Here is a 27,740-nt window from a genome sequence, read left to right on the forward strand (position 1 = left end):
TGTGTGTGTGTGTGTGTGTGTGTGTGTGTGTGTGTGTGTGTGTGTGTTTGCATGCATGTGCCTACACATGGACATATTTCTTCCCTGGGAGGATGGCCTATAACTTTCATCAGATATCCTGTGAGATCAGTGATCCAAACAAGCTTCAAGGAATTCTCTGAGTCAAAATTGCCCTGACTTGATCTACTAAAGCATTACAACAATTGTTCCAAATGATTTTTTTTCCTTTGTGATTCCTGGAAGCTCTGTATTCTAAAGCAGAGAAGTGCACTGCTCGGCTCCAAGCCCAGCCTTTGTCCCAGGCTGCGGGTGAGGAGCCAGACGCAGGTGTGAGACAAGGTGCACGGGATGGTGGTGTGTGTGGCCCAGCATCCACGGTGATGGGGGGAAAGTAAAGAGGGTCTGGGGAGCCGCAGGAAGCAGCCTGTCTTTCTCTGGGCTGCAGCAGAAACTGAAGGCCACGCGGATGAGAGGTGGCCACTCTCCGGCGGTACCAGCAGGTGCAGCCAGCCTTTGCTTCACTGTCAATAACCCGAGGCCTCTCTTCTGCCTAACAGCCTCCTCAATGCCAACAAGATCGACTGCCTGAGGGTGAACACCTTCCAGGACCTGCAGAACCTAAACCTGCTCTCTCTGTATGACAACAAGTTGCAGACGATCAGCAAGGGGCTCTTCATTCCTCTACAGTCCATCCAGACCCTGTGAGTACACCGCCCTGGCAGCTAAACACCTACCCCCAAAATGAGGGCAGGCTGGGGTCCCGTGGGAGGACTTTTAGCACTTACAGCAGGGGTAGGGCCTGAATGTGCTGAGTTTTATCTCACTTTCAAACATGCAAGCCTCACAGAAACCCAGGAGGATGCTACTGTTGCCCCTAGAACTTATGTGAGGAATCCATGGCACTGAGAGATTGTTAGTTAACTCAAGATCACGGCTAGGGGACACTGGCTGCTCTTCCAGAGGTCCTAAGTTCAATTTCCAGAAACCATATGGTGACTGACAACCATCTATACTGGGATCTGATGCTCTCTTCTGGTATGAAGACATAGCACGCATATAAAAAAAAATTTAAAGAAAACAAAAAAGGTCACAGCTGGTATGAAGCAAGATTTAAATCCTGGCAGAACTTGTGAGCTGTGCTCATAAGCCATGGTTAGTGTTCTGAGCAGTCTCTATCTCTGTGAGAACCTATCCCCTCCCTCTGTCACACTGCAAAACCAAGCCTCTGATACAGGCTTTCTAGGGATGACTTATACACACACCCAACCCTCAATACCCAAGTACTGCAGGTGTGTGCTACAGGTAAACAGATGATGTGAGTGAAGGTCTCACTCAGTCTGTAGTCATGACATGTCCAACCTCAGATTTCCGCCCCAACTCCAGTCCTACAATGAGTGTGGAGGTCTCCTGGAGACGCTGGAAGTCATCTGGCACTTATTTCCTAGTAGTGAAAGGCAGGAACCAATATAGAGTGAGAACAGCTGCTTTGTATTGAATGCAGACCACGTGTGAAGCTCCATGCTTAGTGCTTCGGAGTTGCTCTTACTGCTCAGAGGAGGTGAGGCCCTCGGCACTCTGTGATGATAAGGAAAACAGTATTAATACCCACTATTCTATGTGGAACACCTGCCATAAGCAAGCAGCCATGACAGCTGCTATATGTGACTGGCATCACAAAGCCTGGAGAAATAAAAATGCATGTAAATTCTAAAGTTCTCGATTTGCATTGCCCGGCAAAGTCTGGCTTGGGTGACATGGAGCCAGGCAGCAGTGGGTCCTGCCCCAAGAGGGGAAAACGGGGAAGCTGATTCCCCAGACCAGATGTTGGCTACATCTGAGCTGCCTTTAGCAGACAGCTGGCCTCAGACACCCCCCCCTCTTTGAATCCTCTCTGAGAGCAGCACCCCACCCATACCTCCTGGGGCAATAAGGAAATGGCCTCCCGCCACTTTGCTAGGGCCCAGCACGAGACAGAAGGCACCAGTTTGCCAGCACCAGCCCATGGCAGGGTGCTGGTGAAGCAAGGTAGCACGGGTCACTCATGATTAACAGCCTTGTCCCTCTTCCAGCCACTTAGCTCAAAACCCATTTGTTTGCGACTGCCACTTGAAGTGGCTGGCTGACTATCTCCAGGACAACCCCATCGAGACAAGCGGGGCCCGCTGCAGCAGCCCACGCCGGCTGGCCAACAAGCGCATCAGCCAGATCAAAAGCAAGAAGTTCCGCTGCTCAGGTAATCAGGTTACGGGAGCAGGGCCCCACTTTCTGACTCAGAATACAGCAGCCCCAGAGAGGCCAATAATCCAATCTGGAGGACAGCGAGTGCTGTAATGGCTCCTGGGGAGCATCTTTGCAAATTAAATTGGGGAAATTCAGTTAGCCCTACAGAAAACCAATTACCTTATGGATTTAAAATAAAACACACTCACACAATAAAAGCGTGGGGGAGGGGCGGGCAGCTTGGGAGAAACAGAACCCAGGCACAGTTGCTCATCCCCGGAGGTTGGTGGAAGCTGGGGGACTGGGCAGCCTTCGCACATGTGCACTTGAGAGGAGGCCAAGATTTATTTTGTAGTCTCTGAAGCAGATTACCAGAAAGGCACAGAAATAAATACCGGCCCAGGTCGGGCTGCAGCCAGCCAGGCTTTAGTAACAGCCCTTAACCATAATGGTTACAGGTTTCACAAACACCTTCCCTATCTCCCTGGAGCAGATGGCTGCTCTCTGATGATACAGGGAACAGCAGACTGTGGAAAGAAGCAAAAGCTGTGCTCCCTTGCCCAGCCTTGTCTACAGACTGGTTTCCCCTGACCCCTCCCCAGGAAAGACATGGAGACAAATGGCAAGAGAATTCTCAGGCTACCTTAGTAAGAAAGGTGGTCTTCTTGACCAGTGGTTGCATGAGCCAGCACTTAGACATCGTTACCATTTTTCTGTTTTTCTACTGAAATAGACCAGTTTATCACCACAGCTGATAAACTGACAGTAGGAGGTGCTGAGATAGAGTGAGCCAACCCTGACAGCGTGTGTCTCAGCAAGAACCATGCTCCCACCCATCTGAGAGAGTGCTCAGCCAGTGTGTTTCCCCAGGAACCAGGCAGATTTTGGCTTCTTGTACCATGTCCATGGTCCTTTAAGTCAAATTCTGTAGTATGTGTCATCAGGCTGATAAACTTTAGCCTTTTGTCTTATTTTATTTGTGGAAGCAAATACCCAGACAGGGTCTAGAGAGACTCAGGGACTGTGGCAGTATGAGCACTCGTTGCCTATTTGCCTTCCGCATCGTAATGGTATCAGTGAGTAGGAAATTTCTTGCCTGTGAGGAGTACTGTGCTGAGTAGTCCTAGTTTGATTTGCCTCTTCTAGTAGCTGCTTGAAGTCATCAGGTGAGATCCTGCTCTATAGCAGAGAGAGCTGGGGGCTCCAAAGTGAAGGGGCCACCTGCACATCTCAGTCGTGGAAACCAAGCTCTGTATCTGCTCTCTCCTTGACACTGTGAATCTAGCAGAGAAGGCAGTCCAGCTGCTTGAATTGCCTTCTTTCTAGTCTCTTGGTTCCACTTTGAACCCCCAATCCTATTCCTTAAATTCCTCCCTGAATCTTGTAACATCTCTGGGTAGAAAGTCTCCCCCCCCCCAGTCCCAGCACTAAGTGTCGTCTATAGCACACCGGTCCTTTCCAGTGCTTGTATTATTCCAGTATTATTCCTTCTTTTTTCTCTGCCTGCTTGGGGCTCAGTTAATTAGCCAGTTAGTGGTTCCCACGGAAAGGGTAGATGAAGTCAGAAAAGTGCAGGAAACTGCCTGCCATCCTTGACCTTTAGTCTCACGAGTGTCCTGCCAACACCCAGGAGCTCAGATTAGGTCTGAACCCTGAGTGGCAGTGCAGGGACAGAACCGACACTGGATCCAATGACTCATGCCTATAGGATTACAGTAATGGCAGTGGCCTAGCATTGACTGAGGCTGGGACAGGTAGCAATGTATGGGTGATGTGTACAGAAAGGACAAAGACTAAAGAACAAGGAACAGACAGTGGAACTAGGAAACAGTAACACTAGTTTTGAATCTAGCTGTGCCAATGTCTACCTGTCTGCCTTGGTGTTTATAGGACCCATGCTTGCTATGATGGGCAGAAATGGGTGGTAAGAAAAAAGGAAACAGGAAGAAAAGGACAGAACTCTTAATTGACTTGGTGTGTACTGTCATTATTAAGAATTCCAAGGAGAAAGCCTATTCCTGTAGTTAGTGATGTTCAAATCCCAAATGAGCTTAACTTGGAGCGTTTGGTGTGCCTTTATGTAGCTGCAGGGGAGGAGCAGAGGGGAGCACTGAGGCTCCAAAAGCCTTGACTTTGAGAATCACCAGGACCCAAACCTACCTCGGCCTGGAGGGGATACAGAAACCAAAGACCTGAAGATTTGTGTTCGAGGAAGCTCCAGAAAGGGGAGGGGGTGAGGGGTGGCAGATGACATGGACGAGAGCTGACAGATAATAACTCTGTTTTACTTTCCCCTAAAAGCAGCCCCCTTGAAAAGACAGCTGATGTGATTAGGAGCCAATTTGAGGGTAGCTCCTGCAACATGCACAGCCTCTCCCCAGGCAGGGTGTCTGGCTTCCCAGCCACTTTTCTCTGCCTCTCTCTCAGCTGCAGCCGCTGTCCTGGACCAAGATCAGTTTAGGGATGGATGCCTCCTGCCAGGGGCCATCTAACCATCAGATTAGGTCGTTCAGCACAGGCCCCACCCCAGGGCGCACGCGGCTGCTGAAGGAAGCTGCCTGCCTTCTATCACGCCGTCCCCCCCCCCTTCTTTTAAAAAGAAACTGTTCTTATGGAAAGTGCATAACTCTTTGGCTCTAACTCAGGGTCACTTTAGAGACCTCAAGAGTTTATCCAGTCCACTCTAGAGACAAAACTGAGAACCACAGCAGAAAATCCCTAAGGTCAGGCTATTATTTTCTACACATGACCTGACATGCTATGATGATTCTAACATACCAAGAAGATCCAGATCAGCTACCTCCAGGACTCTCCATGTCCTTTTAGAAAAGAAAAGCAAAGAGAGAGCCAGAGGGGAACTTTATAATTTATATTGTATTTTTTTTTAGTGTGTGTATATATGTGCACGCTCATGTGCCCCTGTGTGTACACACACATACAGCGGAAGTGTGGAGTCTGTTCTTCCAGTATATAGGGCTTGGGGATTGAACCCAGGTCACCACCAGGCTTGGCAGCACAAGTGCCTTTATCTGCCAGCTCATCTTACCAGCCACACAAAGGAGGTTCTAAGTTCGTGAAATGTGCCCTGCTCATACTGAGACTCTGCTCAAACTCACGGAGACATCTTAGAACCTGAGTGTTTACATAGCCCTGTAGCTGCAGGTGTCAGGGTGCAGGAGAGCCCACATCACCCTTATTAGCTGTCTGTCTGTAAGATTGGGATGCGGAAAGAGAGGTGAACGGGGTCAAGGCATGGGCGTGGGTGTATGCTCTTTAACTGGACCATCATTACAGACAGCCCGCACACTGCTGAGAATGAGAACATCTTGTCAGTGAAGCCAGCACCCAAAATACATACATGGTAGAGGAGAGTGACCTCTCCTTCCTATCAGAGGTCAAGAGTCAAGCAGGGATGGTCGGAGTCGTGTGGCTGGGGCTCTGTTTCTTTGAGACATGCACAGCTCCAGCCTGATGCCAAGTAGGAAGAAGGCTGACCTATGGAAGGTGGGAGCTAAAGATTGGGTCTGTGGCACAAAAGATCAATAGACTGGGTCTACTTCACCCTCTCCCATGATTCCCTGCCAGTGAAGAGATCTAGAAATCAGAAGGAACCAAAAATTAGTTGTCTTACCCTCCGGCTAATCAATTGGTTCTCTGGCCTGTTTCCTTTCTTCTCTTGGTCTGGCAAAAGCCTGTTATCAGAAGCCAGCCTCCAACCACTGTCCATCCATCTGCCCTACCTCTGTGACAATGTTCTCAGACCCTGGGGACCTAAGATGTGGTTGCTTTTCATGCCACACTCTTCTTCTGCTACACCTCAACCCACCTGGAGTGAATCAGCTATCAGCCTAAGAGGCCTGGGGACCCTGCAAGGTACTCAGGAGCCTCCTGAGTTATGGAATGTTGAAGGGAGCTTTGCCTGGAGAGGAGACGCTGTGCTAAACCCATGAGAACCATGGGCAATCTCTTTATTTAAAGGGAATGGGTTGCCATAAGGCCCCTCAGCTGTGGGGTCAGCCCTGCGTCACAAAGTAGGAGAAGACACTTTGCTGATTCTCGTGTCATATCAGATCACCTGTTGGACAGACTTTGCAGGCTCGATCCTGGGTCAGAATGTAACTGGCCCGTTGTCTGCTAGGATGCTCCTGGGTATGATTGTCTGAAGGTGTCCCACCTGTCCCTCTTTCCTGCCGAGTCTCCCCGGGGCAGGGCACTGGGAGGTGGGGCCCATGTCTTTGGCAGGATCCAGTGGACCGCACTGCTGGTACTAATCACGCTCAGTGGGGGCCTGCTCTGGCTTCCGCTTCTTCACCGCTGCTTCCTCTGGGCGCTCCTGTCCTCTCTCTGATGCTGCTTCCTGACCTTGACTCTGACCGGTTGCCGCGGGGCTTTCCTTTGTGCTTGATCTAACCATGTGGTGGAACGATGGAAACGGAACATGGTTCTGTCAAGCACCGCGGAAAGCACCGCTCTCTCCTGCAGCATGGCCCGCCGCCACCGCCGCCACCGCTGGACTCTCCTCTGCTCTGGATCACCGCACCCGCCAGACCCACTTCTCCCAGCCTTAACTCAGAGGGAGGGGGGTGGGAACCTCGGAGGTACATGGTGATAGGGGGTTAGAGGGACCCACGGGGCCCGTGCTGAGAGTAGCCACATATCCTGTGCAAATGTAGTCACTCTTCCCCAACTCTGGTCTCATGGGACCCCAGGCGTGACAGCTAGGTTCCAACTTCCCATCTGAAGAAGACAAGTGTACCTAAGGCATATGCCCCATTGTTTCATGGGAGAGTCCCAGCACGGGATCACCAAGTAGTAGCTAATGCAGAGGGGAACCATTCCTCTCCTGGCTTTCACCACCACGTCTCTCAGCAAGCTCTTGAGTTGAAATGAATGTAGGCATGAGAACAGGGAGAATAGACATGGGTCTGAGACCTTGAACTTGAACTGGGGTTCCTTCTGACTCCAGCTCTCACTCATGAATACTTAGATCCTGGTGAACCCTGATGTCCGACCTGTTCTCTTAGCCTTGGACCACAGTTAACATGGAGGTGTGGAACTCTTTCACTGATGCCTTTTCAGAGGCCAGGAAAGGCCTGCACAGACACTGGCTGATTCTGACAGTAGAGAGAGGGACCTTGGCACCTTCCCTTTCATTTGTTTCTTGGTAAATCCTGGGCCCGGTATAACTAGAGGTCTTCATTGTTGGTTTTGTGCGGGAGTCTGTGTCTTATTCCGTGTGTAAGAACTAAGGTAGAAACGCAGCCACACTTAGCTGTAGGAGCCTGAATCTGTGCCCCGACCAAGCTGTATGACTTTAATTATCCCCTCTCTGATTGTGACTCAGAGAAAGGCCCTCTTGGTCTCTCTAAACACTGGAACATGTACTTTACTATTGGTCAGGCTCTGGAAGCTTTTAACATCATCACCCTGTCTAATTTAATAACACTTTAGATTCCATTTTGCAGATAAGAGTATTGAGGCAGGATATTAACTAACTGGCCCAGGGTTATCTAGCTCCCAACAGGCTCTGCTCTGCCTCAGTGCTACTTAGCTTTCCCTCTTTTGGACACTCATTGCCTTGAAAGGAAAAGTTTTTTGGAAGCTTTGACTTGAATTGATAGGGAGCTGAAGATGTGCTTCACTTTCTCCCTCCAGCTCACATCTGTTATTAGAAATGACTTGAGTAAAAAGGAAAGAAAGCATTGTTCGAGTAGTTGTTCTTCTCCAACGGGAGCACAAGGCCCATGGATACAAGCAAACCCTCCTGCATAGAGAAACATCCTTCCCTATCTTGCAGAGGGAACATTTCTAGCACTGCCCATATCATACCTTAGGAATGAATCCATGATGGCGCCACCTTTCCTCAGTATCTCATGATGCTATGTACCGTGGGCCTCACCCTCTGTTTTCAGGCAGGTCACTGAGCACAGGGACATCTTCCTGCCCACATGATAGCAAATTCCTTCTAAAACAACTAATGTTTCTCAACCGCAGGTGTCTGGTTCTGCCAGCCTGGCCTAGAAATGGATGTCTATGTGTCTGCAATGTTCTTGATTCTACTCACCTCTCATGACCGGTCCCTTTGCTTATCCATATCACTTTCTTTTCAAGCTGATCAACCTTGCCGGGCCTTTGAACAACCCCACCCCTAACTCCTCTTTCTGAGGTTCTTCCTCTGCTCCCATCCATCGTGAGGCTGCTTGGGAGAGAGGAGGAAAACTCGGGCACACGTGTTGGCTTCCCCTGCCAACCAGATATGATGGATTTGTGCCTTCCAATCCACACACACCAATGCAGCCAGACAACATCAGCAGCCACCCTATCTGTGCCCCTTACTCCTTCTGACTCTAGCTCAACCAATCAGCTGGCCTGTCCCCTAACCTTTCAGATATGTCACAGTTCCCTCCCAGAAGTAGTAGGTGTAGAACAGGGATATAGAATAATTTTTTTTTAAATATCATTGCTGTCAATTTTAACCTTTCACCCAACCTCTGTCTATTAAAGTTTGTCTATGATTGTGTACCATGTGTTATTGTTTTGAGATGTCTACAAGTGGGGATGAGGGCCACAAGGGCAGAGGCAGGCAAAAGCCAGGTGACATCAGCTCCTCTGTGGCTGGCTCCAGCTGGAGTTGAACTTTATGGCCTGTCTTCAAGTCCTACAAGATCCCTCCCATTTGTGATCACCCCAAAGAGAAAGAGCTGCGACCTATTTCACTTGGTTCTCTCCTCCAAAGTATTTCTGGCAGTGACAAATATGCGTTGAGATTGAAATTGACTTTTAAAGCTCTGGAAAAGTTAAAAATACTTTTGGGTAGTTATGAGCATTAGGCATAACAAATGGCTCCGAGGAACCCTGGGTAGCTTCCGTAATGAAATATGAAGTGACGGAGGTGGCATTTCGTGCTGGCTCTGGCTGGGAAATGAACTTTTTCGGTTATGTACATACGCCGTTATTAACATTTCTGGTTCCCACTCATATAAAATATCACTCTCCGACCCCCTCGTTATTACAAACCAGGGCAATAACAAAAACAGCAGGGGGAAAAATGCTGGAGAGAGCACATTAGTCCATCGAATCTAATTGCAAAATCATTTCATTAAAATGGGTCAGCGGCTCCACCGCAGAGGTCTGCCAGTTATAACCTAACGATACTACTGAGAGCTATTCCTGCTAACTATGGACTGCTCTCACCTTGATTAAAACGAAAATGCATTTAATAGGCGGCCGTCCCCAGCCGGTGCACGTCTGCAGCCTCACGGTGAAGTGCAAACCGGGGCTTCCTCCTGTCTTTCTGCCTTTGATCAGCAGTCAGGGTTCCTCTGTTTTGCAAGTATCACACTATAGACATGTTCCGAAGAAAACATGACCATGCACATTCAAAATGGTGACCCCCACCCCCTCCACAACATCACCATGTAGCTCCACCAATAGGACCAGAATGGGTTTTTGTTGGGCAGGAGTTGCAAAATAGCCTAGCCCTCTCATATGTCTAAAGAGAAATGATGCAAGGTCGAAGTTTATTCAGTGGAGCAAGTCGTGCGGGCAAAAGAAAGAGATTTACATAAAACATTGCACCACGAGGCTGCTGTAAAACTGTTAAGTATATGCATGTGCTCTGTTCACACAAGTCTAGGGGCGCAGAGGGAAATGAAGGAAGTGGGTGGGAAGGTAGTAGGGAGAAATAAAAAAGGATACACCCACCCAGACTTCTGACAAGAGACCTGCCAACTTTGTTCCCAATCAGCAGTGACTACAGGAAGACAAATGATAAGAGAGAGTACAGGAGTAAGGTGGGGAGGCATTTGCTTGCTTCTTGTCATAGCTCACTGGAGGAGAAACCCAGTGTACCTCTGCCACATTGGACTTTGTAGCTGTTGCTGGAGACATGGGAATAGAGGTTCAATCACAAAGCACACTAAAGCTTACCTAGCGTTAGTCACATGGGTCTCTGAAAGCTAGTTCTAGTCTGTTTGCCATGCACCAGGAGCCCCATAGTCCAAAGGATCTTCATCTACAAAATGAAGTTCTAACCTCTGGGGTTAAGTTAGGAGAAGAGCAGCTGGCTTCTGGTTCAAGTGCAGTAAATGTCAGCTGTTACCATTGGCTCCACTAGTGTTTCTATGGCCTCTAACTATGAGATGTTCTGTCAAGATCCAGGAAGCACGGGAGCAGACTCACACATGCCCATACTTAGCTTGTCTTTTTTCTGAAGACTCTACCTCTGGTTTAACTTCATCATCCCACAAAACCCCTGGGGGAAAGGAGCTAGAAAGTCGCAACGCCTGGCCAAATGCACAGTTAAAACATAGGGACCACTCCCACTCCATGCCGCCATGCTAATTACTCAAGGCATTCACCAAACACATGGTGCCCAGGCCCTAAAACATTTCAGAAATACACAAGCTCCTCGGGCGCCAGCGGCATCCCGCTTGTGTCTTGGATAAACACGAACTGAGCTCACATTTTATATCTAGCTAACAAAATGTGGGTGTGAGAGCGTGAATGAGTCCAGCGCCATCAACAAGCTCCTGTCAGGAGAGCCACACACCACTCCCCATTGCCACCAGCATAATTCACGTGCTCACAGAGGTCTGGCTGGCTGGCTGCCCCCAAGGGCATGTCTCAGAGACATCAGACTGTCAGACCTGTTGCCATTACAGAACGACCTTGGAGGAAATAAAATTTTGAAAATAAATAAATAAATCTTAGCTCCAGCTTCTGGCTCATGGGAACTGGCCTTTTACTGGCACTAAAGAGAACTTCCTCTCTAAGACACAGTCGGATCTGACCCTTGGATGAATTTTGTTTCCACTGTGTTTAAGAATTGGATTTCTTGCCAAGATATTTTAAATATCTGGCTTCACTTAAGACAACAAAAACAAAGAAATCTCAGGCAACTGGAAGCCAAATCCCAAAGCATCTGCACTGTGAGTTTCAGATACCCTAGTGTGCAGTCACGTCAAAGTCAAAATCAGACAAGATGCTGGTTGTCACTTTAACACCAAATGAGCATCTGGCCTTCTTCACTCATTGCCTACAAGGCCAGGAAGACCTCTAGGTGGGTGACTACTTCTCAGGCCTTGGTCCTGTCTTCCAGTAGCCACCACAAAAGTCCGATCTTAATCTCCAGTCTGTAGATTGTAAGCATCATGGAGCCAGGAATCTCCTACTGTTGTAGGCTGGATTGTGGGTAGGTGTCTTACAGGATTTCTATGAACAGAACATCGGCTTCTCAAAAGGTCCATGAAGCACAAAAGCATAAGAGCCCACAAATCCAAAGCCTGGCTTCTTGGAAGGCACCAAGTGCTGAATGACAAAAGACCACATGGAAAACAACATAGATGAGGGGTGTGGAGAGTACCAGCAACATGGCCAAATAGGCATCAGTGTTATCTGCTATTTGACACGCCACCACATAAGCAGGTCCTCCCAAGCCTGTGCATTTACACACGCACGTTCACGCACACATGCGTGCCTCTTCCGACAAATCCAACCACCTCACTCCTTACCTCCACTACCCACAACTCTCGACCTTGTGCCAGGAATCTGAAATGATGATGATTACCCCCTCTTTGGCCCCACGTAGGCTCTGAGGATTATCGCAACAGATTCAGCAGTGAGTGTTTCATGGACCTGGTGTGCCCTGAGAAGTGCCGCTGTGAGGGCACCGTCGTCGACTGCTCCAACCAGAAGCTGGCCCGAATCCCGAGCCACCTCCCCGAATACACCACTGACCTGTAAGTCCTGCTCCTCCCTACCTCTCTTTACGCATACTTGGTCACTTTGAGTTAATCGTAGTGGAGTCTTCTGTGGACTTGGCTGAGGAAGGCACCAGACATAACTTGCTTATTATTAGTTCCATGATTGTTTTCTGGACACTCGCTATGAACCAGACGTTGCTCTAGCCTTACGTTTCTACAGTGAGCAAAGCAAATGGCACCTGCTGCGGCCCTCGGGTGTTTATAGTATCTTTATAAAATGATAGATATTAAATAAAAGTCATTACTACTCAAAAGTATAACTAAGATGATTAAATATATCTGAGCTTTCTCATACCCCCCTAGAAGGGGACGTTGGTTTAAACAAAAACCGGTGAGGGTGTGAGATCAATCTGGCTGCAACATCTGTCAACCCATTGATCACCAGGATTGATTCTGCTGATCTGGCCAGCTAGGTGTATGCCCCAACCCTCCTTCACTGCTCCATGTATATACCCCCAGAAGTGGCACACTTTGTTAGGAGGATGACCTTCTCAACTACAACCTCCAAAAAAAGCTCTCAGAGTCTAAAGAGGAACAAACTAAAGCTTGAAGCATGGTAGAGGATAAAGGATGGCCCGCTGGGGCTAACTAGACCTGATCCTTACCTCACCTCTGTCCCCTCCAAAATTAGCCACACAATCTCTCTGATCTGAAGGCATTTCCCCCAAGGTATCAGGAAGTCAGACATGTGTCTCCCTCTATGCTTCAGGTCTGGAAAGAGACATAAGCACAATATTCCTCCAGAGTCTTGTCACAGAGGGAGCCCTGGAGAAACAATGGTAGACCTGAGGCTGTTACTGCCTTCTTTGACTTCTTCAGTCATTGGAGGGCACAACACGACTCTGAGCACACAAAAATGCTGGGTGCAGGGACCCTGAGCCCCCTTGGAAGACAGAAGTACTCAGGAAAAGCTGAGAAACTTGGGCTCAGGAGACCCTGAGGAAAGTTCCCTGGGCGTGGGGGAGGGTTACCATTGGTACCCCCTAAAATGGCGGAAGATCCTTAGTATTTGACTGTGTGTTTAAATATCAATGTGTGTTTATGCAGAATATGCAAGAAGCTGCTACCTCATAAAGGAGCCATAGGAGGGCTAAGTGTTTGTCTCTTTTTGCCCTTTTCCATCCACATTCCTCTGTCAAGCCCTTACCTCATACTGAAGTTTTTCATGATTCGCTTGAACTTTACTGACTGTGAAGTTCAGGCAGAGCCCAACAAAAGTTATGGGAGGTGAGTAGCAAAGGGGTTGCCTTACACCCAGCTAAGCCCTGCTTCTTCTGGCTTCCCATGTAGGCGACTGAATGACAATGACATCTCTGTCCTGGAGGCCACTGGGATCTTCAAGAAGTTGCCAAACCTTCGGAAAATGTAAGTCAAGTTGGGAACACAGTAGCCACCTCAGCTTTCCTGGCTCCTGCCCCCTGAGCTTCCTCTTGTCTCCTGCTGTGCCCTGGACTGGAGGCCAGGGACACAGCACAGACCAAAATGAAGCTTGGCTGTCTTTGAATTTCAGGTATCAGTTAGATTCCATACCTCCTTGATTCCTATCCTTAATCCCCTCTACTTATCTCCCCCAGCCCCCGAGCCCCCAATCTCCATCTATCTCAGGAGAATGCATCTGGAATAGCAATTAGGTAGAGGTGTCTGGGACCCTGAGGTGTTTGGCATCTGGGTGAGGTCTGCATGGGAGGAGCACGTCAGAAAGGAGTCTCCAGCAGCTCACAGTAGATTTGGATACAGGGTCTGCTGGTCTGAATAGAGTCTGGGCTTAGCAAAGGCCCCATGTGCTGTTACTGGCTACTGTAGTGCATGGCTGCATGTTCCAACCCTCTCTCTTCCTTCTTTGGAGTTTGGGCCAAGTCATAAAGCAAGCAAGGAGGATATTGTCCCCTGTGATAGCCCTTATCCTTGGCCAGAGCTGCATTCCCGCCTCACAGATAACAATTTCTTTAGTCTTCCTTCACCCATCTTGTGCTAGCTGACTTCATGTTCCATGCCAGACAAGTGAGGGAGCCATGGCTCAGAGAATGACCTCTGTAAGGCCACACATTGAATAAATGTCAAAACTGGCTCTCAGACCTGGGTCCATTCCAGTCACACCAGTGTGAGGTCCCACTTGTTTCCCAGTCTGCGTGCCTCTGCAGAGGTGCCAGCAGAGAGGGTGAGCTTTTCAACATCTGATTCCCAGGGCACACACTTCTTCCTGCTTCACCCCAAATCCCAAATCTCCAGTCTCACAGCGGTGTGTTTCCTCAACAAAGTAAATGTGGCCTCTCATTACTTACCAATTCTGCATTTGCTAACTCATCTGTACCAAAATTCATGCAACTCTAAAACCAGAATTTCTCATACTGTCTGTGTCATTTACATACATATGGCAGTGAAAAACCTACTGGCCCCAACATGTGCCCCTTAACTGGCACACGAGTTCCCAGCTGAGGCTGAACACAATGATGTTCTACCTTTTGGGTTCAGCTCTCACACTGTAAGCAAGTATCCTCTTTGCAGCGTATCCAGGGGTATGTGCTTTGCCGTTTTGTGCTTTGCAGTACCAACTGGCCCAAGCACAGTGCTGGCACACTGTCTCAATACCCAAAGCCTGAGGGGGCTGCACTGTGCCTTGCTGAGAGCACTCATGTGATAGAGAAGCTCCATGCATTTGTTCAGGCACGAGCCCAGCACTGCTGGCCACGAGTGTGGTGTTGATGAATCAATAGTATAGTAAATACAGTGTCTCTGAACAGAAGCACTCACAGAACAGCTTATTATTGATTGGTTGATGGAAATGCCATGTCCAGGGGCTCACGGGAGCCTTGTGTAGTTTCTCCAGGAGGAGTGATTCAGCGTGTGCGCATTCGGTGTTCCTGGTAATGTAGAATGTAACAGTCGTGAGTCACGAGGATTGCTGGTAGCTCCTTGTCGCCTATTCACCATACTTTTCCCTGTCTGTGGCCTGCAGACAAGCAAAGAGATGCCTGCTAGGCCCTATGCAGCTGCTCTCTCTGTGGCACCGTTCATGCATCCCTGTTGACTACAGCTACTGCCTTAGCCATAGGCTACTGTAATTAAATCTGTGCCTGGAGGAGAGGGATGAGCTCTCTGAGGGGATACCTGAGACCAGAGCACAAGTAAAGCTAGTGAGGAGTGTGGCTGTCACTATGGCCTGTAACCCGAGTTTCTTTGAGATCACCAACAGATGTAATAATGACAGGGAGACCTTATATATTTATTGTAAGCTTAGAGCAATAGCTGGGCAGATTCTGACCTATTCTAACCCAACAGTACTGGCTTGGCCTTTGTCCCAGCCTCGTGGCCCATTGCCAGATCTCTGGGTACAGAAATCAGCATTTGAATACACAACGCACAAAAACATCCTCCAACACTGGCCCAGCACCCATGAGCTTCTGGGGCCCAGCACAATTAAGAGACACTTAGAGGTGTCCTTCATTTCTAACCAGAGAGCAAGGTACACTTTGGTTTCAACCTCCAGACAGATGTGGAGGTGAATCTGGATGTGAGGAAGGTATTGAAATGAATCAAGCTACACAGGGACCTATTTGCCCAGCAAACAGGATCCCAGGAGTCTTTGCTTCTGCAAAGGAAACACACTACATACACACACACACACACACACACACACCTTTTAGGTGGAAGTCATACAAATTGTGTTCCCACTTGTGATAGGGATGTGAGCACAGAGAAATGCTTCTGTAGTCTAAGGGAAACACGAACACGATGATGTGACAGAAGGCAGGCTGTCTCCATCCTCAGCCACATGCAGCAGATCTGAGCCTGGCTAAATACAAGCCCAGATCTCAACCAGAGGAGCAGATGCCACTCAGCTAGTCCCTATATTTGCCATACAGGAGTGAAGGTCGGAGCTGCCAAATGTCCCACACTGCTCCAGACCAGCTAAACATTCAGGTGTGAGAAGGAACCGCAGGCTGGCCTGAGCTCAGCTCTGCCCTTGTCCATGGTGTGGTCCTAGGAGACCCTTTGGGGATGGGGCTTGGTTTCATCATTTGCATAATAAATCACTCACTTTGGGAGTGCGGATGTAGTAAATAGGTGACCGAGGAGGAGTGCCTGCTTGCTATACACAAGACCATGGGTTCGATCCCCAATACTGCACAAACCAAAACAAACAAACAGGAAGAAGTAAGGGTGAAAGGGCGGTACTGCCAAGGTGTTGGGCAAAAGAAGACGTTGGATTCCAGCACCAGACATCTGAGTTGAGTAGCCTGAAGTAGCTGGTTACATATGGAAAAAGGAGTTCTGCACAGACAGTTTGGGGAGCCTGGGGAGCAGGGCAAAGGTGAGACATGGCTGGGAAGGCTCCGATGACTATGATGGTAACAGAATTTACAATAGCTAGTACTCAACACTTACTCTTCACTCTGTGCCGGAATGTTCCAGTATCCATTAAATGTTGCCCTCGCCAGGTAAAACCAAAGGTTTTGGGATTGCTTCATTCTCCAAATGAAGAAGCTGAGACACAGAATTTAAGTAGCAAGAAGGCCGCAAAGCAAGGAGCCAGTGACAACAATGAAAGTGAGCCCATGGAAGGGAGTAACTGTGTGTGTGTGTGTGTGTGTGTGTGCGCGCGCGCGCGTGCGCGCGCGCAAGTGCACACATTCATCAGTACCAACCAACTAAATAAGATGTCACAGGGTAAATCTAGACCCAGACCACCAGCTACTGTCAAGTAAAGTGTTCTTGTGCCCTGGACCAGTCACTACCCTACTTCCCCACAGAGGAGGCAGTGGGTAAGGATATCAGACGATACAGTGGCTGAAGCCAATGGTGTGAATCTGCTAAGCTTCCTCACACTTGAGCCAGGCCCCTAAGGCTACCTGGTCCTGAATCTACCATTTCTGGTTTGAGCAAAGGTGATTAGACCCTGTTGTGTTTTCTGCACCTCTGGCTCTTATACTATGGCAACTCCACACAGCTTTTCAAAGGCTTCACATCTGTGAGCTGCTCAGTGGTAGGAGACCTGCCTAGCGTGCTTGAGGCCCTGAGTGCCATCCCTAGCACAAAGAGATGGGGTGGGAGAGTGGGAGAGTTGCAGGGGTATGAAAAGAGAAAAAGAGACTCCATGTTCAAAGAGATGTGGCTCTCCTTGCAGCGAACTTCAGGCCAGTTAGGATACTTAGGAGACACACCCATAGCCCGAAAATCAGCCAGCCTCTAGTTGAAGTCATGGGCACATGGTTGGATTTGTTGCTGGTTGCTATTTTTGTTTGTTTGTTTGTTTGTTTGTTGTTTTTTAAATAAGAATTAGTTTCCCACTTTTAAAACCCAGAAGCTTTTATAGAAAACATAAAAACCTTGCTTTCTGGTACCTCTGGGACTATTAAATGCCCTGGTAGACCCAACCCCAGCTCTCAGGTTGGTCCAGTAGAGACAAACGGAATAGCAGCTGTTCCTTTAGATGGATGTGAGGTCCTGGTCACCTTTGTTTTCAAGGGGCCTGCTTCTCATCACCATTAAGTCACCTGCCTGGAACCTGTGAACACCTGAGTTTGTAGTATTCTCTCAGAGAAGGACAGGTTCATGGTCAGTGGACAAGATCTCCTCATTCTGGCCATGTGCCAGGACATATGCTCCGTCATGGCCAGTTGTCCTCGGTTTCGAGAATGGCCTACTTGGCTCTCTGATACATTCCTCCTAGGGCTGTGCTTTAACCAGGACTGTAGCTCTGTCCCCACTGCAGCAGTTAGGCCGACCCTCTAACCCTAGGGAGTAGTGGCCTCAGAAAGCTTGTCCTTCTCCACCTGGCCTCAGGCTCTCAGCAGCCATATGAGCCCCCTTGTGTGCCTCTGTGTTCTTTGGGAAGAATGAAGTCAGGGGCACCCAGCAGCCTGCAGAGGCAGTACACACGAACCCTCTGAACCATCCCCGGGCCCAGGGTGAGTTTCTGAAGCTGGGCCATTAGAGTAAAAGTTACAATTACAAGGAAGCACCTTCCTCCAGATAGGTCTTGGGAGGCAAAGGGAGAGAGCCCGATAGCTGATTGCATCTATATTCCGAAGCTTTCTGGGAACAGATGTGTCTTTGGTAGACACTGCATGGGACTATATCAGAGCTCTTAGAAAATCCAGATACATTCATTTTGTTTCTAGAATATTCGCTCCAAGCTATACTCTGCCCCCAACCCCCACAACAGACTTCAGTGGTAAGCCTGGCTTTGATGGATAGAGAAGGAACAGCAGCCAGCTCTTCTAGAAAGGACTACAGCTGCCCCCCCAACCCATCCCTTCTGTTTTTCATTCTCCCAGACTAAGGAAATGCAATTCATAAACCTTACAGAAACGGGATGTTAATTTTGCTCTGTTGAAGAAGCAGATGTCAGGAAATGGGAGCCCTCCCAACTCCACTGCTCTAACTCATCTTCATTGTCCAGCCCCACATGCTAATCCCCAAGCAGCCCCTCTCCCTGGAGCCCAACCCTGTTAGGAAACCCTTGACCTCAATTCTTACATCTACTTTAGTGATCCAGTGCTGTGTCCCTCATGCATCCCCTCCGTTCCTGGTTTGTCCTTGACCAACCAGGACTGCCAGAATTGAAACCGGGTTAAGTACCAGGTTTTCACACAAATGGAGCCAGTTCAAGGTGCCCCAGCTAAGAAGCCTTAAGAGGGACTTAGCAGGAGAAGAGGGCATTTTGGAAGCAGAGACAGAATAAAGAGAAGATGATTTAAAAAGTAGACCCACTAGAGTTTTTCCCTTCCACAGCTATGAACAGGAGTAGGCCCTGCTATTTCCTGAGTGCCCAGGCCACCAATGGGAAAAGAAAAGTGTCTTCAATTGAACCCTTGAGTACCATTATTTCATCATGTGTTTCATATTGGTCCCTCGTCCCTCTGGGAGGCTTCAGCCCTGTACTCTGTAAAAGGGTTGGTATGGCCCCATATTTACCCAATGATCTGACATAAAGCAGTACCCACCCCCACCAAGAGTCTGGACATGTGGCCAGTGTCTGCTAGCCCAGCAGTTCAGTAAACCTCCCATGCTCAGTGAGCCTGTGACATCCTCAGGGTTTCCCCTTCACGGTATAGGGCTCTGCTGTGAGCTGAGAGGTAGGCGTCCTTGCTCAGCTCCCATGAACACCATCAAGCTTGGTTCCACCCAGATAACCATGAGTGCTTCAGCCTGGACCACAGGATGAGGTCCGCAGAGAAGCCCTACTCTTGGTCCTGAAAGAACACGGGAGCTAGAATTTCACATGGCCATGCAGCATCTGCCTGTTGTCACTGTCCTGGTATGGTCTCCCATGCTGTGGACACCGTGTATTGGAGAGAAGGGCCTGCTGTCAGAGCTGGAGCAGACTCGTGAATGGCAGCGCTGGAGCTGGGTGGGAACAGGGATACTGTGAGAAAACCCAGATCCCAAGGCTGAGGGATGAGTCAGCTGGCAGAGCGCTTGTTGGCAGGCCTGAGGGTCTGAGCTGCATCCTCAGCACCCATGGATATCCAAGGGCAGCAGCACACGCCTATGATCCTGGGACTGAGGTAGATGAAGCAGGAGGGGTGCTGGGGCTCACGGGCCAGTCAGCCTACCAGGTCCAGTGAGAGACCCATGTCTTAGAAAACAAAGCCAAGAACAACCGAGGAAGACACCTGGTGTTGACCTTTGGCCTTGGCCCACACACATGTGCATTCAACTGCGCACACACACAGACAAACACCAAAACCCCCAAAACTGAATTCTGCGACTCATAACACAATAGTGGGACTCCTCACATCTCCTGAGAAATAACCACTTATGCAGGGGAAGAGCTTGTCAATGAAATGTTTCTTATGTCCCAGAAAGCCTAGCTTCATAGCCCAGCTCTTTCAGCTGTGTGAAGCTGGGAGAACCACTCAGTCTTCCCAAAACCCAGTCTCCTCATCCACATAGTGGGACAATAGTGTCAGTGTGCCGGGCATTGTTTGAGGGTTTGAGAGGTTCTGGTGGTAAGGACTCTCGTGTGGCATCTCCTGAATAAGAAATAGACAACAAATACTGAGTAGGAAGTGTCCGCTTCTAAGGGAACACTAGAAGTCCCCCACAAATGTGTTCACCTCCATTGTAGAGGGGGCTACTTTATGTTCTTCTCCAGCTCTCTTTTGAGGGTCACTGCACAGCAGGAGCCCCTGGTGAAGAGAAGAAATAAGAGTGAATCTTCCAAAGCACGCAAAAAATAATAATAAAAAGAAAATGACACTAAAAATCTTTTAAGTCCTGGGCTATGTGGATTTCTCCACCTGCTGAGAGGAGTGACCCCTCCCCCTTTTGTCTGTGAGCACAGAAGCTGAGAGCCCAGTGCCAGGGAGATGGAGGCTGAGCTCCCCCTATTCACCTGATCCTGCTGTTTCTACCCCCTCCTTCTAGAAACCTGAGCAACAATAGGATCAAGGAGGTGCGAGAGGGCGCCTTCGATGGAGCCACAGGTGTTCAGGAGCTGATGCTGACCGGGAACCAACTGGAGGCCATGCATGGGCGCATGTTCCGAGGCCTCAGTGGCCTCAAGACACTGTGAGTACCCGGGCTGGGGCTCAAGAGGCAGCGATGGGAACGGGACCATGCAAGCTCTGGACAGGGATCAGAGTCAGGCACCGTCCTGACCTGTTCATTCCCCCCTCTCTGCAGCATCAGACTTCTCCACCTTTAGTGCAAAGAAGCTGACATGCTGAGCCCACCAGCATGCCCACAGCTAATCACGCCCCACTCAGAGCCATTCTAGTGCACACACATGCATATTCATATCAAAAACGTGCTGAAGGGTGCATACAAACACTCACTTGACCGTTACTCATACACACAGAGATACGTGCTGTACCCCTTAAACACATCTGCAGGCAAGCATCCACATTCAAGCATGCACACATACAGTGAACTCATGTCCTCTTCCTCCTGGAAGGACATGTGCACACACAACCACACCGTCTGTACAAGTATACACAGATAGCTGTGGTTTCTTGTTTATGATCCATCTCGATTACTTTTCTGTTGCTGTGAAGAGACACCATGACCAAGGCAACTTATAAAAGAAAGCATTTAATTGGAGCTTGCTTCTGGTTTCAGAGGGTGAGCCCATGACGGCACTATAGCAATAGCTGAGCGCTTACATCTGATCCACAAGCGTGAAGCAGACAGAGCCAACTGGAAAGGCCTGGGCTTTGGAAACCTCAAAGCCCACCCCCAGTGACACACCTCCCCCAACAGGGCCACACCTCCCAATCCTTCCCAAACATTTCCACTAGCTGGGGACCAAGCAGCCAAATAGATGAGCCTGTGGGGGCCATTTGCATTACAGCTGCCACACAGTGTATGAAATACACCTTCATACACATTCGCCTTTGTCCCAGTGGGGATCCAAGCCCTGCTCATCATCTGTCAAACTCCATCTGTGACCTGCTAAGCCAGGAGGTGGCTGTTTATCTTTTGAGAGGCAAGAGCACTACCCATGGCCCTCTCCCACCCTCTTCCAGGATGCTGAGGAGCAACCTGATCAGCTGCGTAAACAATGACACCTTTGCTGGCCTAAGCTCCGTGAGACTGCTGTCACTCTATGACAATCGGATCACCACCATCACCCCTGGAGCCTTCACCACACTCGTCTCTCTGTCCACCATGTGAGTTCTCCTGGGCATGCTGCCCACTCCCGCTGGGCCCCTCTCTGCAGAAGTCCCTGACATCTATCTCCCTACTGACTAGGGCCAAGCCTACCTGCCCGTTGGTCTATTTAATAGACATTTGTCAGGCTCTCCCTATGTGCCAGCTACCATCTAAGTACTAAGGATCATAGACCTGACTCCTCCTCTGGGGCTGGTAGCATAGAAGATCATTTTCATGATGAGAAACCCCAACACAAGCTTTGTAAAGATGCAGTTGGAAAGATTAGTTTGTTGAAGAAAATGGGAAATGCATTTCCTGTAGGAGGAACAGCCATGCAAAGACCCGGTGGCCGGTTGGAGCAGGGTAAATATTAGAAGCCTAGGAAGGCCATTGCTCTGAGTATGCAAGGATATTGTGTAAGAAGAGACTAGAGAGGAGGCCAGGGTAAAACTGCCTGGCCACAGGGGCTGTTTTCGTTTCAAGGCACACCAAGAATGCGGAAGCTTTTCGGTAGAGCCGTGGTGTGGTCAACAGAGGGTTTTACAAGGTGGCCCTGACTCCACTGGTGCTTGTCAGAGGCAGAGCTGGAGCCATAGGATAGTGATTTGACTGTGGGGCTGTATTTCCCAGGTTCAGGCTCCAGCTTCCTCTCACTGGCTGTGGCAGCTTGGGACTGTTTCTTTATTCCTATGTGTCAGTTCTCCCTCCCACGACTGCCTGTCACGACTGCTGTGAAGACCAGCAATGCTGACAGTGTGAGGGGCACAGCCAGGCCTAAGGACAGAGAGTTCTCAACGTTCATTCTCTTTATAGTCGCCGCTGTGGCTGCCTTGTGTCTCAGCTGTCCTTAGCGAGTGGTTTCCTTTCCCCCGCCCCCCCCCAAAAAAAATCACAAAACAAAGTAGCAGTGTCCTGGGGACAGGAGTATGGTGTCTCCCAGGGGTGTGGCTCCCTGCCCTGCCACCCAGCCCTGCTGGCCTCACACTTCACGCCCTCCCATACCTGAGGACTGTGCAACTCCTGGATTCCACAGCCTGGGAATCCCCTTTCATCCCCTCTCCTCTCCCTCCTTTGCCCACAAGGCCTACCCCTCCCTATCCATCCTCTCCTTCGGTAGCATGATGGATATGTTAATTACTAAGCATGGACCCAGCCCTCGGGCAAACGCTCAGTGCACCAACTGCTGCCACCCTCATCTCCCACCCCATCTGTCCATCAGGCTACTGCATAGACAGGGACAACACACCTGTGGTGCACATCCTGGCTTCTGGATATGCAGGGTCCAGCAGAGATGCTAGCCTCAGTCAGTGGGCAGCTGCTGACAGGCATAGAACTGACCTTGGTGCTGACACCACAGGAAGAAAGTGAAGGTACAAGTCAGAAAAAGGAACGGTCTCAACTACCTCGGGTCAGGAACACTGGCACCCAGCCCAACAAGCTGCAGAAGGAGGGTAGGAGAGGTGGACACTGCTCTAGAGTACGGGAAAATCTCCATAGAGGACTTACCAGATTTGCCCAAGTGGGCCTTGGTAGACAGATATCTACCAAGGCTGGATATCACAACACACCCATCAGCATAGTTGAGGGCAGCTACAGACATCACCGTGGTTTAGAGGAAGATTCTGCTTCCCGTGGGAAGGAATGCCAAGACCCTTTTGCCTCCTCAGGAGAGTTACTCTGAATTACAGGAGCGGACCCTAGGCTTTGGGCTAGGATCCAGGTGGACAATGACCACTCAGAGGCTCTCTCTCTCCCTCAGAAACCTCCTGTCTAACCCTTTCAACTGCAACTGCCACATGGCCTGGCTCGGCCGGTGGCTGAGGAAGCGCCGCATTGTCAGCGGGAACCCCAGATGCCAGAAGCCCTTTTTCCTCAAGGAGATTCCTATCCAAGATGTGGCCATCCAGGACTTTACCTGTGATGGTAAGAGGGAGTGAATCGGGAAGGCAAGGCAGACTGCTGAGACCTTTGAGATGGGCCCTAAGGAACTCGGCTCCAGAGGCCTCTGAGGGTCCTCCGCTAGCCCGCACTGTTTGTTCTCAGACTAAGAAAAAGTGTCTCTTTCTGAAGCCACTCTACTTTCCCCAGGGTACATCTGTACTGATTTCACTAAAGCAAGACACTGTCGTGCAAAACACCATCCTCTAGCTAGGTGTGGTGGCACATGGCTGTAATCCTGTGCTCAGGGAGGTAGAGGCCAGCCTGGTCTACAAAAAAAAAACAAAAAAAAAACAAAAAAAACAAACAAAAAAATCAAAAATCAAACCAAACAAAAAAAACCCACTGTTCCCTGTATGAATGCCACTGTACCTGATGTACTCACTCGCCGTGTCCACCATGAACTTGGTGCCCCTCACATGGCATGCCCCTCTGTCCTGTACATGGCATATACAGCTGAACATGGGAGGTCTTCCTGTCTATGTTATGATGAAGGTCAAAGTATGTACTTATGGGAAACAGACGTCAAGGAAATTCCTGCCATTTGACTAAAAGATAACCCGCAGGTCTGAGGCGTTAGGTCTCCGGACCCCAGAAGGCATATTTGATCACATGAGTTCAAGCATATATAGTTGGTTACTTGGTGAGTTTTTGGATTGCCTTAGGAGAGATAAATTTGCTTGCAGATTAACAGAGGTGCATTGTAATGAGGCTGGTGATATGCTCACCACCCTATAGGGATGACTATATAGCGGTGGGTAGAGAGGAGAAAGTAGAAGGGGGGAGGGAGAAGAGCAGGATCTACCGCTGTCTGGCTGCTCCTTTCTGAGCCATGGTTTATTCTTCATATGACAGACAGGACCGTCTTTCCCATTTATGGCTGTGGGTCTGGGTTAGCAGCTTGACCGGTCTCTATTTCATGCAGAGTGCATTAAATGGCGGTGTATCCTTCCCTTCTGGCAGGGGAAGAAACCAGTAGCTACCGTGAGTTCTAGCTTGGGCTCACTGCTGGGACTAGGTAGAGCTGGCCCCTGGTCCCCAGCTTTGCCCACCTGCTCTCCTGGTGGTGCTCACCCCGTCTGGGTCCTCCACAGGCAATGAGGAGAGCAGCTGCCAGCTGAGTCCGCGCTGTCCCGAGCAATGCACCTGTGTGGAGACGGTGGTGCGATGCAGCAACAGGGGTCTCCGCGCCCTCCCCAAAGGCATGCCGAAGGATGTGACTGAACTGTAAGTACCAACCCCAACCCCTGCAGCCTCACCGGCAGCAGCCTTCCCAGTGTACCCCAGAATCCAAGTGAGGGTGTGGGGACATGCCTGGCTTCAGTGGATCCCTTCCTGGTGTTGCAGGTGGGACAGTATTAAAGGGGGAAGAGGGAGGCCAACTCCAAGCCATCTCCATCTGCTAAGCAAGGCAAACCTGACCCTGCTCTCCCTAAAGACGCTCCAGAATGCAAGTGGACTGCCACATTTCTTGCATCCTCCAAAGACCCCCGTGCTGCATCTTGCCTTTCCAGAAGGGTGTTAGGAGAGCATCTTTTGGTGCATTCGGAGGACATGCTTTCACAATATGATCCCATTCCTCCTTCAAGCATCCCTGTCGAGCAAGTGATATGTCAGCACTAAGTCTCACCCCCTCCTAGAACGTCTTCCCAGCCCAGGTTCCTCACAGTTCTTCCCCAGATCTTGTTCCTGGACCAGAAGCCCGGAGTTAAATGAAACAGGTTCTCTTTAAATGGCTCACAGCGCTGGATGCAGCACCCTGTCTGGCTCAGCGGTTGATAGGCCTAGCTCTCAGTCAGGCATGGGTGCTCGCCATCTGGTCCAGAAGAACCTCACAGGCTCGCACCGCCTGCCCATGCTCTGTCACGCTGCCCTCTGTCGTGCCATCATTCTTTCCCGCATCACACGGGGGATGAGGTGCCTCATATATCAGGCTCGCTGCCAATGCGGAGAGATGACACTTGGCGAAACAGGTGGGCCCAACACTCATGAGGCTCGTGGACTCTCTAGGGAAAGGAGGCATTTGTTCTGTCATCCCTGAAACTCATAGGACTCCATGATAGGTGAGACAAGAAGGAGGATGGGAAGGAGAGGTTTGCCTTCGTGTGGCACTCAGAGAAAGCTTCCCTGGGACATAACACTGAGGCTGTTCTCAGAAGGGCCAGACAGGATCAGGTCCCTGGCAGGGCAGAAGGAGTAGGAGAACCAAAAGTGGCTACACCAGTGGGGACCCTGTAATGGGAACCGGAAGAGCCAGGTGAGGGAACTGGCAGAAGGTCAGGACGTCAAGACTCATACCCACAGTCACACTTGTGTATCAGCCCAGACCCCAGACCCACCTCCCTCTGCTGGGGCTGCCTGGGCACGTATCCTCAGTAAGTAACAGAATGTGACGTGACCCAGATTCCTTCTGGGGAACCTCTGTCACCTCCCAGGCCAGAGTCTCCTAGCCAGGCTGCGAGCATGCCAGCTTCTTAGAAGGCAGGCAGGTCTTAGGTGAAACTGTCGCTTCTGGCATTCCCTGATGCTCAGAGGGTTGTCATGGGGACTGGCAGCCCCAGGGAGGCAAAGGAGGTCTGACAGCCACTAAAAGTCCCTGTCAGCATGGGTACAGGCTGAGGCTGAGCCCTTGAAAGTCTGCGTGAACAATTGCAGTGCCATATGCTCCCAGGCACAGGAGCTGCAGAAAATGGCCGTGGAATGTGCTCCTTCTTGGCCAAATGGGTGCCAAGCGACATGTCAAAATGCAGAAACGCCGTGAAGGCAGCTCATGAGTGCTTTTCTGTAAGGTTCGGGGCACAGAGACTGAAAGAGCAAAAATAATTGGGGCTGCATGCCTTTAGAGGACCTCTGATTATCTTCAGTGGATGAGATGATGTCTCCCAGCCAAGCGTGGCTTCTGGTGTGCTCCAAGGAACTCAGTGCTGGTGCTGACCTGTCTCCTGGACCAAACTGGGGAGGGGGAAGCAAGAAAATGAGTGGTCAAGAAAGTGAGAGCCAGCCAGCCTGGTACACTGTGCAATGGGGGCCCAGTTTGGGACCTTTTTGTGCTTTTTTTTTTTTTCAGGACTATAAGAACGTGTGCCTGTCAGATACACTGTTAATATCTGACACACCAGAAACTAACACAGACCGTTTTGAAATATCTATTTTTATTCCACCTAAAAATAATTCACTGTCCACCGCATATTTATATAAGAAGCGTGTTACTGAGACAAACCAGCGACTGAAGTGAGAAGGGTGGTGTGGCCTAGCTGTTGCAAATCTTTAATGTCTCGCTTCATGGCGACTCTGGTTTCTGTTCTGCACCCCCTGTGTTGCCATAGTTGTTGGGGTGAAGTTGAAGGACAAAGGCCAGCCTCACACAGGCATGTGGTTGGAATAGGATGGAGCATTTTAAGGGTCACTTCCAATATGGTGGGTTTCCATCACCGGTCATACACCGCAAACAGTGTCATCTCCTGAAAGGGCGGCAGCCACCTGGAACCACCACTGTATTCTCAAACTTGCCTCTTGCATGGCCCCAAACTACATTTATCTGTCAGCTTTGGGTTATAGCACTGGATCTATGCTGTCACACACTGGTCACTTAGATCAGCCCATTGCGGGTCTCTGAGGTGGTGACGCCTTCTGTTCTCCAGCAGGTAAAACTTCACGTCATTGGTATGACCACCGGTCAGTTTCCCATTCGGAAAGTCTTGAGTAAGAGGGAGCTGCCAAGCTCAATTCAAATTTTCAAAGGTGTCATTAATCATGTGAAAGTTCCAGTTCTATCACTGGCAGCAAATGCCATCTGTGTTTCGCCCTGTGCCTCACTCTTGTTCATTTTCCAGAAACTTTCTAGTAAATGTCCCTGTCTGAGAAAACTCTGCCAGTCATTCTTTTGCAGTAGAAGTCGCGGCTTAGTGGGAAAATTCAAAGCAGCTAGTTCAGGGAACAAGGCTGAGGAATTTCACTGAGCATTTCATCGGCTGCCCAAGTGCTGTGTGTGTACTGGTTGTTCTGTCACGTGATTGCTAAAGAAACAAATGCTCAGGGGTCCAGCGTTGATACTGTTGATAGTCTTTGCCACCTTGTCAAGGGCAGCTTGAAGTATGGCTTGCTTTGTTGCTGTGGTTCGCTTTGTTGTTTTATGTGCAAATGCACACATAAGTGACGGCACAGTAACCTAAGCCCAGCGCCCTGCCTTAAGCTAATGTGCCACCTCATTGTCCTCTG

At 49.7% G+C, this 27,740-nt stretch overlaps 1 protein-coding gene across 1 annotated transcript in view; it reads left to right on the forward strand.

Moving 5' to 3' along the window:
- Slit3 (slit guidance ligand 3) overlaps positions 1-27,740 on the forward strand; it is a 591,521-nt gene that overhangs the window by 494,113 nt on the left and 69,668 nt on the right. Inside the window, exons 13-20 of the mRNA XM_055604618.1 lie at positions 558-701; positions 2,070-2,233; positions 11,810-11,960; positions 13,275-13,349; positions 20,358-20,501; positions 21,458-21,601; positions 23,344-23,507; positions 24,617-24,749. Of these exons, the coding sequence (XP_055460593.1) occupies positions 558-701; positions 2,070-2,233; positions 11,810-11,960; positions 13,275-13,349; positions 20,358-20,501; positions 21,458-21,601; positions 23,344-23,507; positions 24,617-24,749 (1,119 nt within the window). The remainder of the gene's footprint in view (positions 1-557; positions 702-2,069; positions 2,234-11,809; positions 11,961-13,274; positions 13,350-20,357; positions 20,502-21,457; positions 21,602-23,343; positions 23,508-24,616; positions 24,750-27,740) is intronic.

Source organism: Psammomys obesus, unplaced genomic scaffold (genome assembly GCF_907164565.1).
Source record: "Psammomys obesus unplaced genomic scaffold, mPsaObe1.curated_primary_1811, whole genome shotgun sequence".
NCBI classification, from domain to species: Eukaryota; Metazoa; Chordata; class Mammalia; order Rodentia; family Muridae; genus Psammomys; species Psammomys obesus.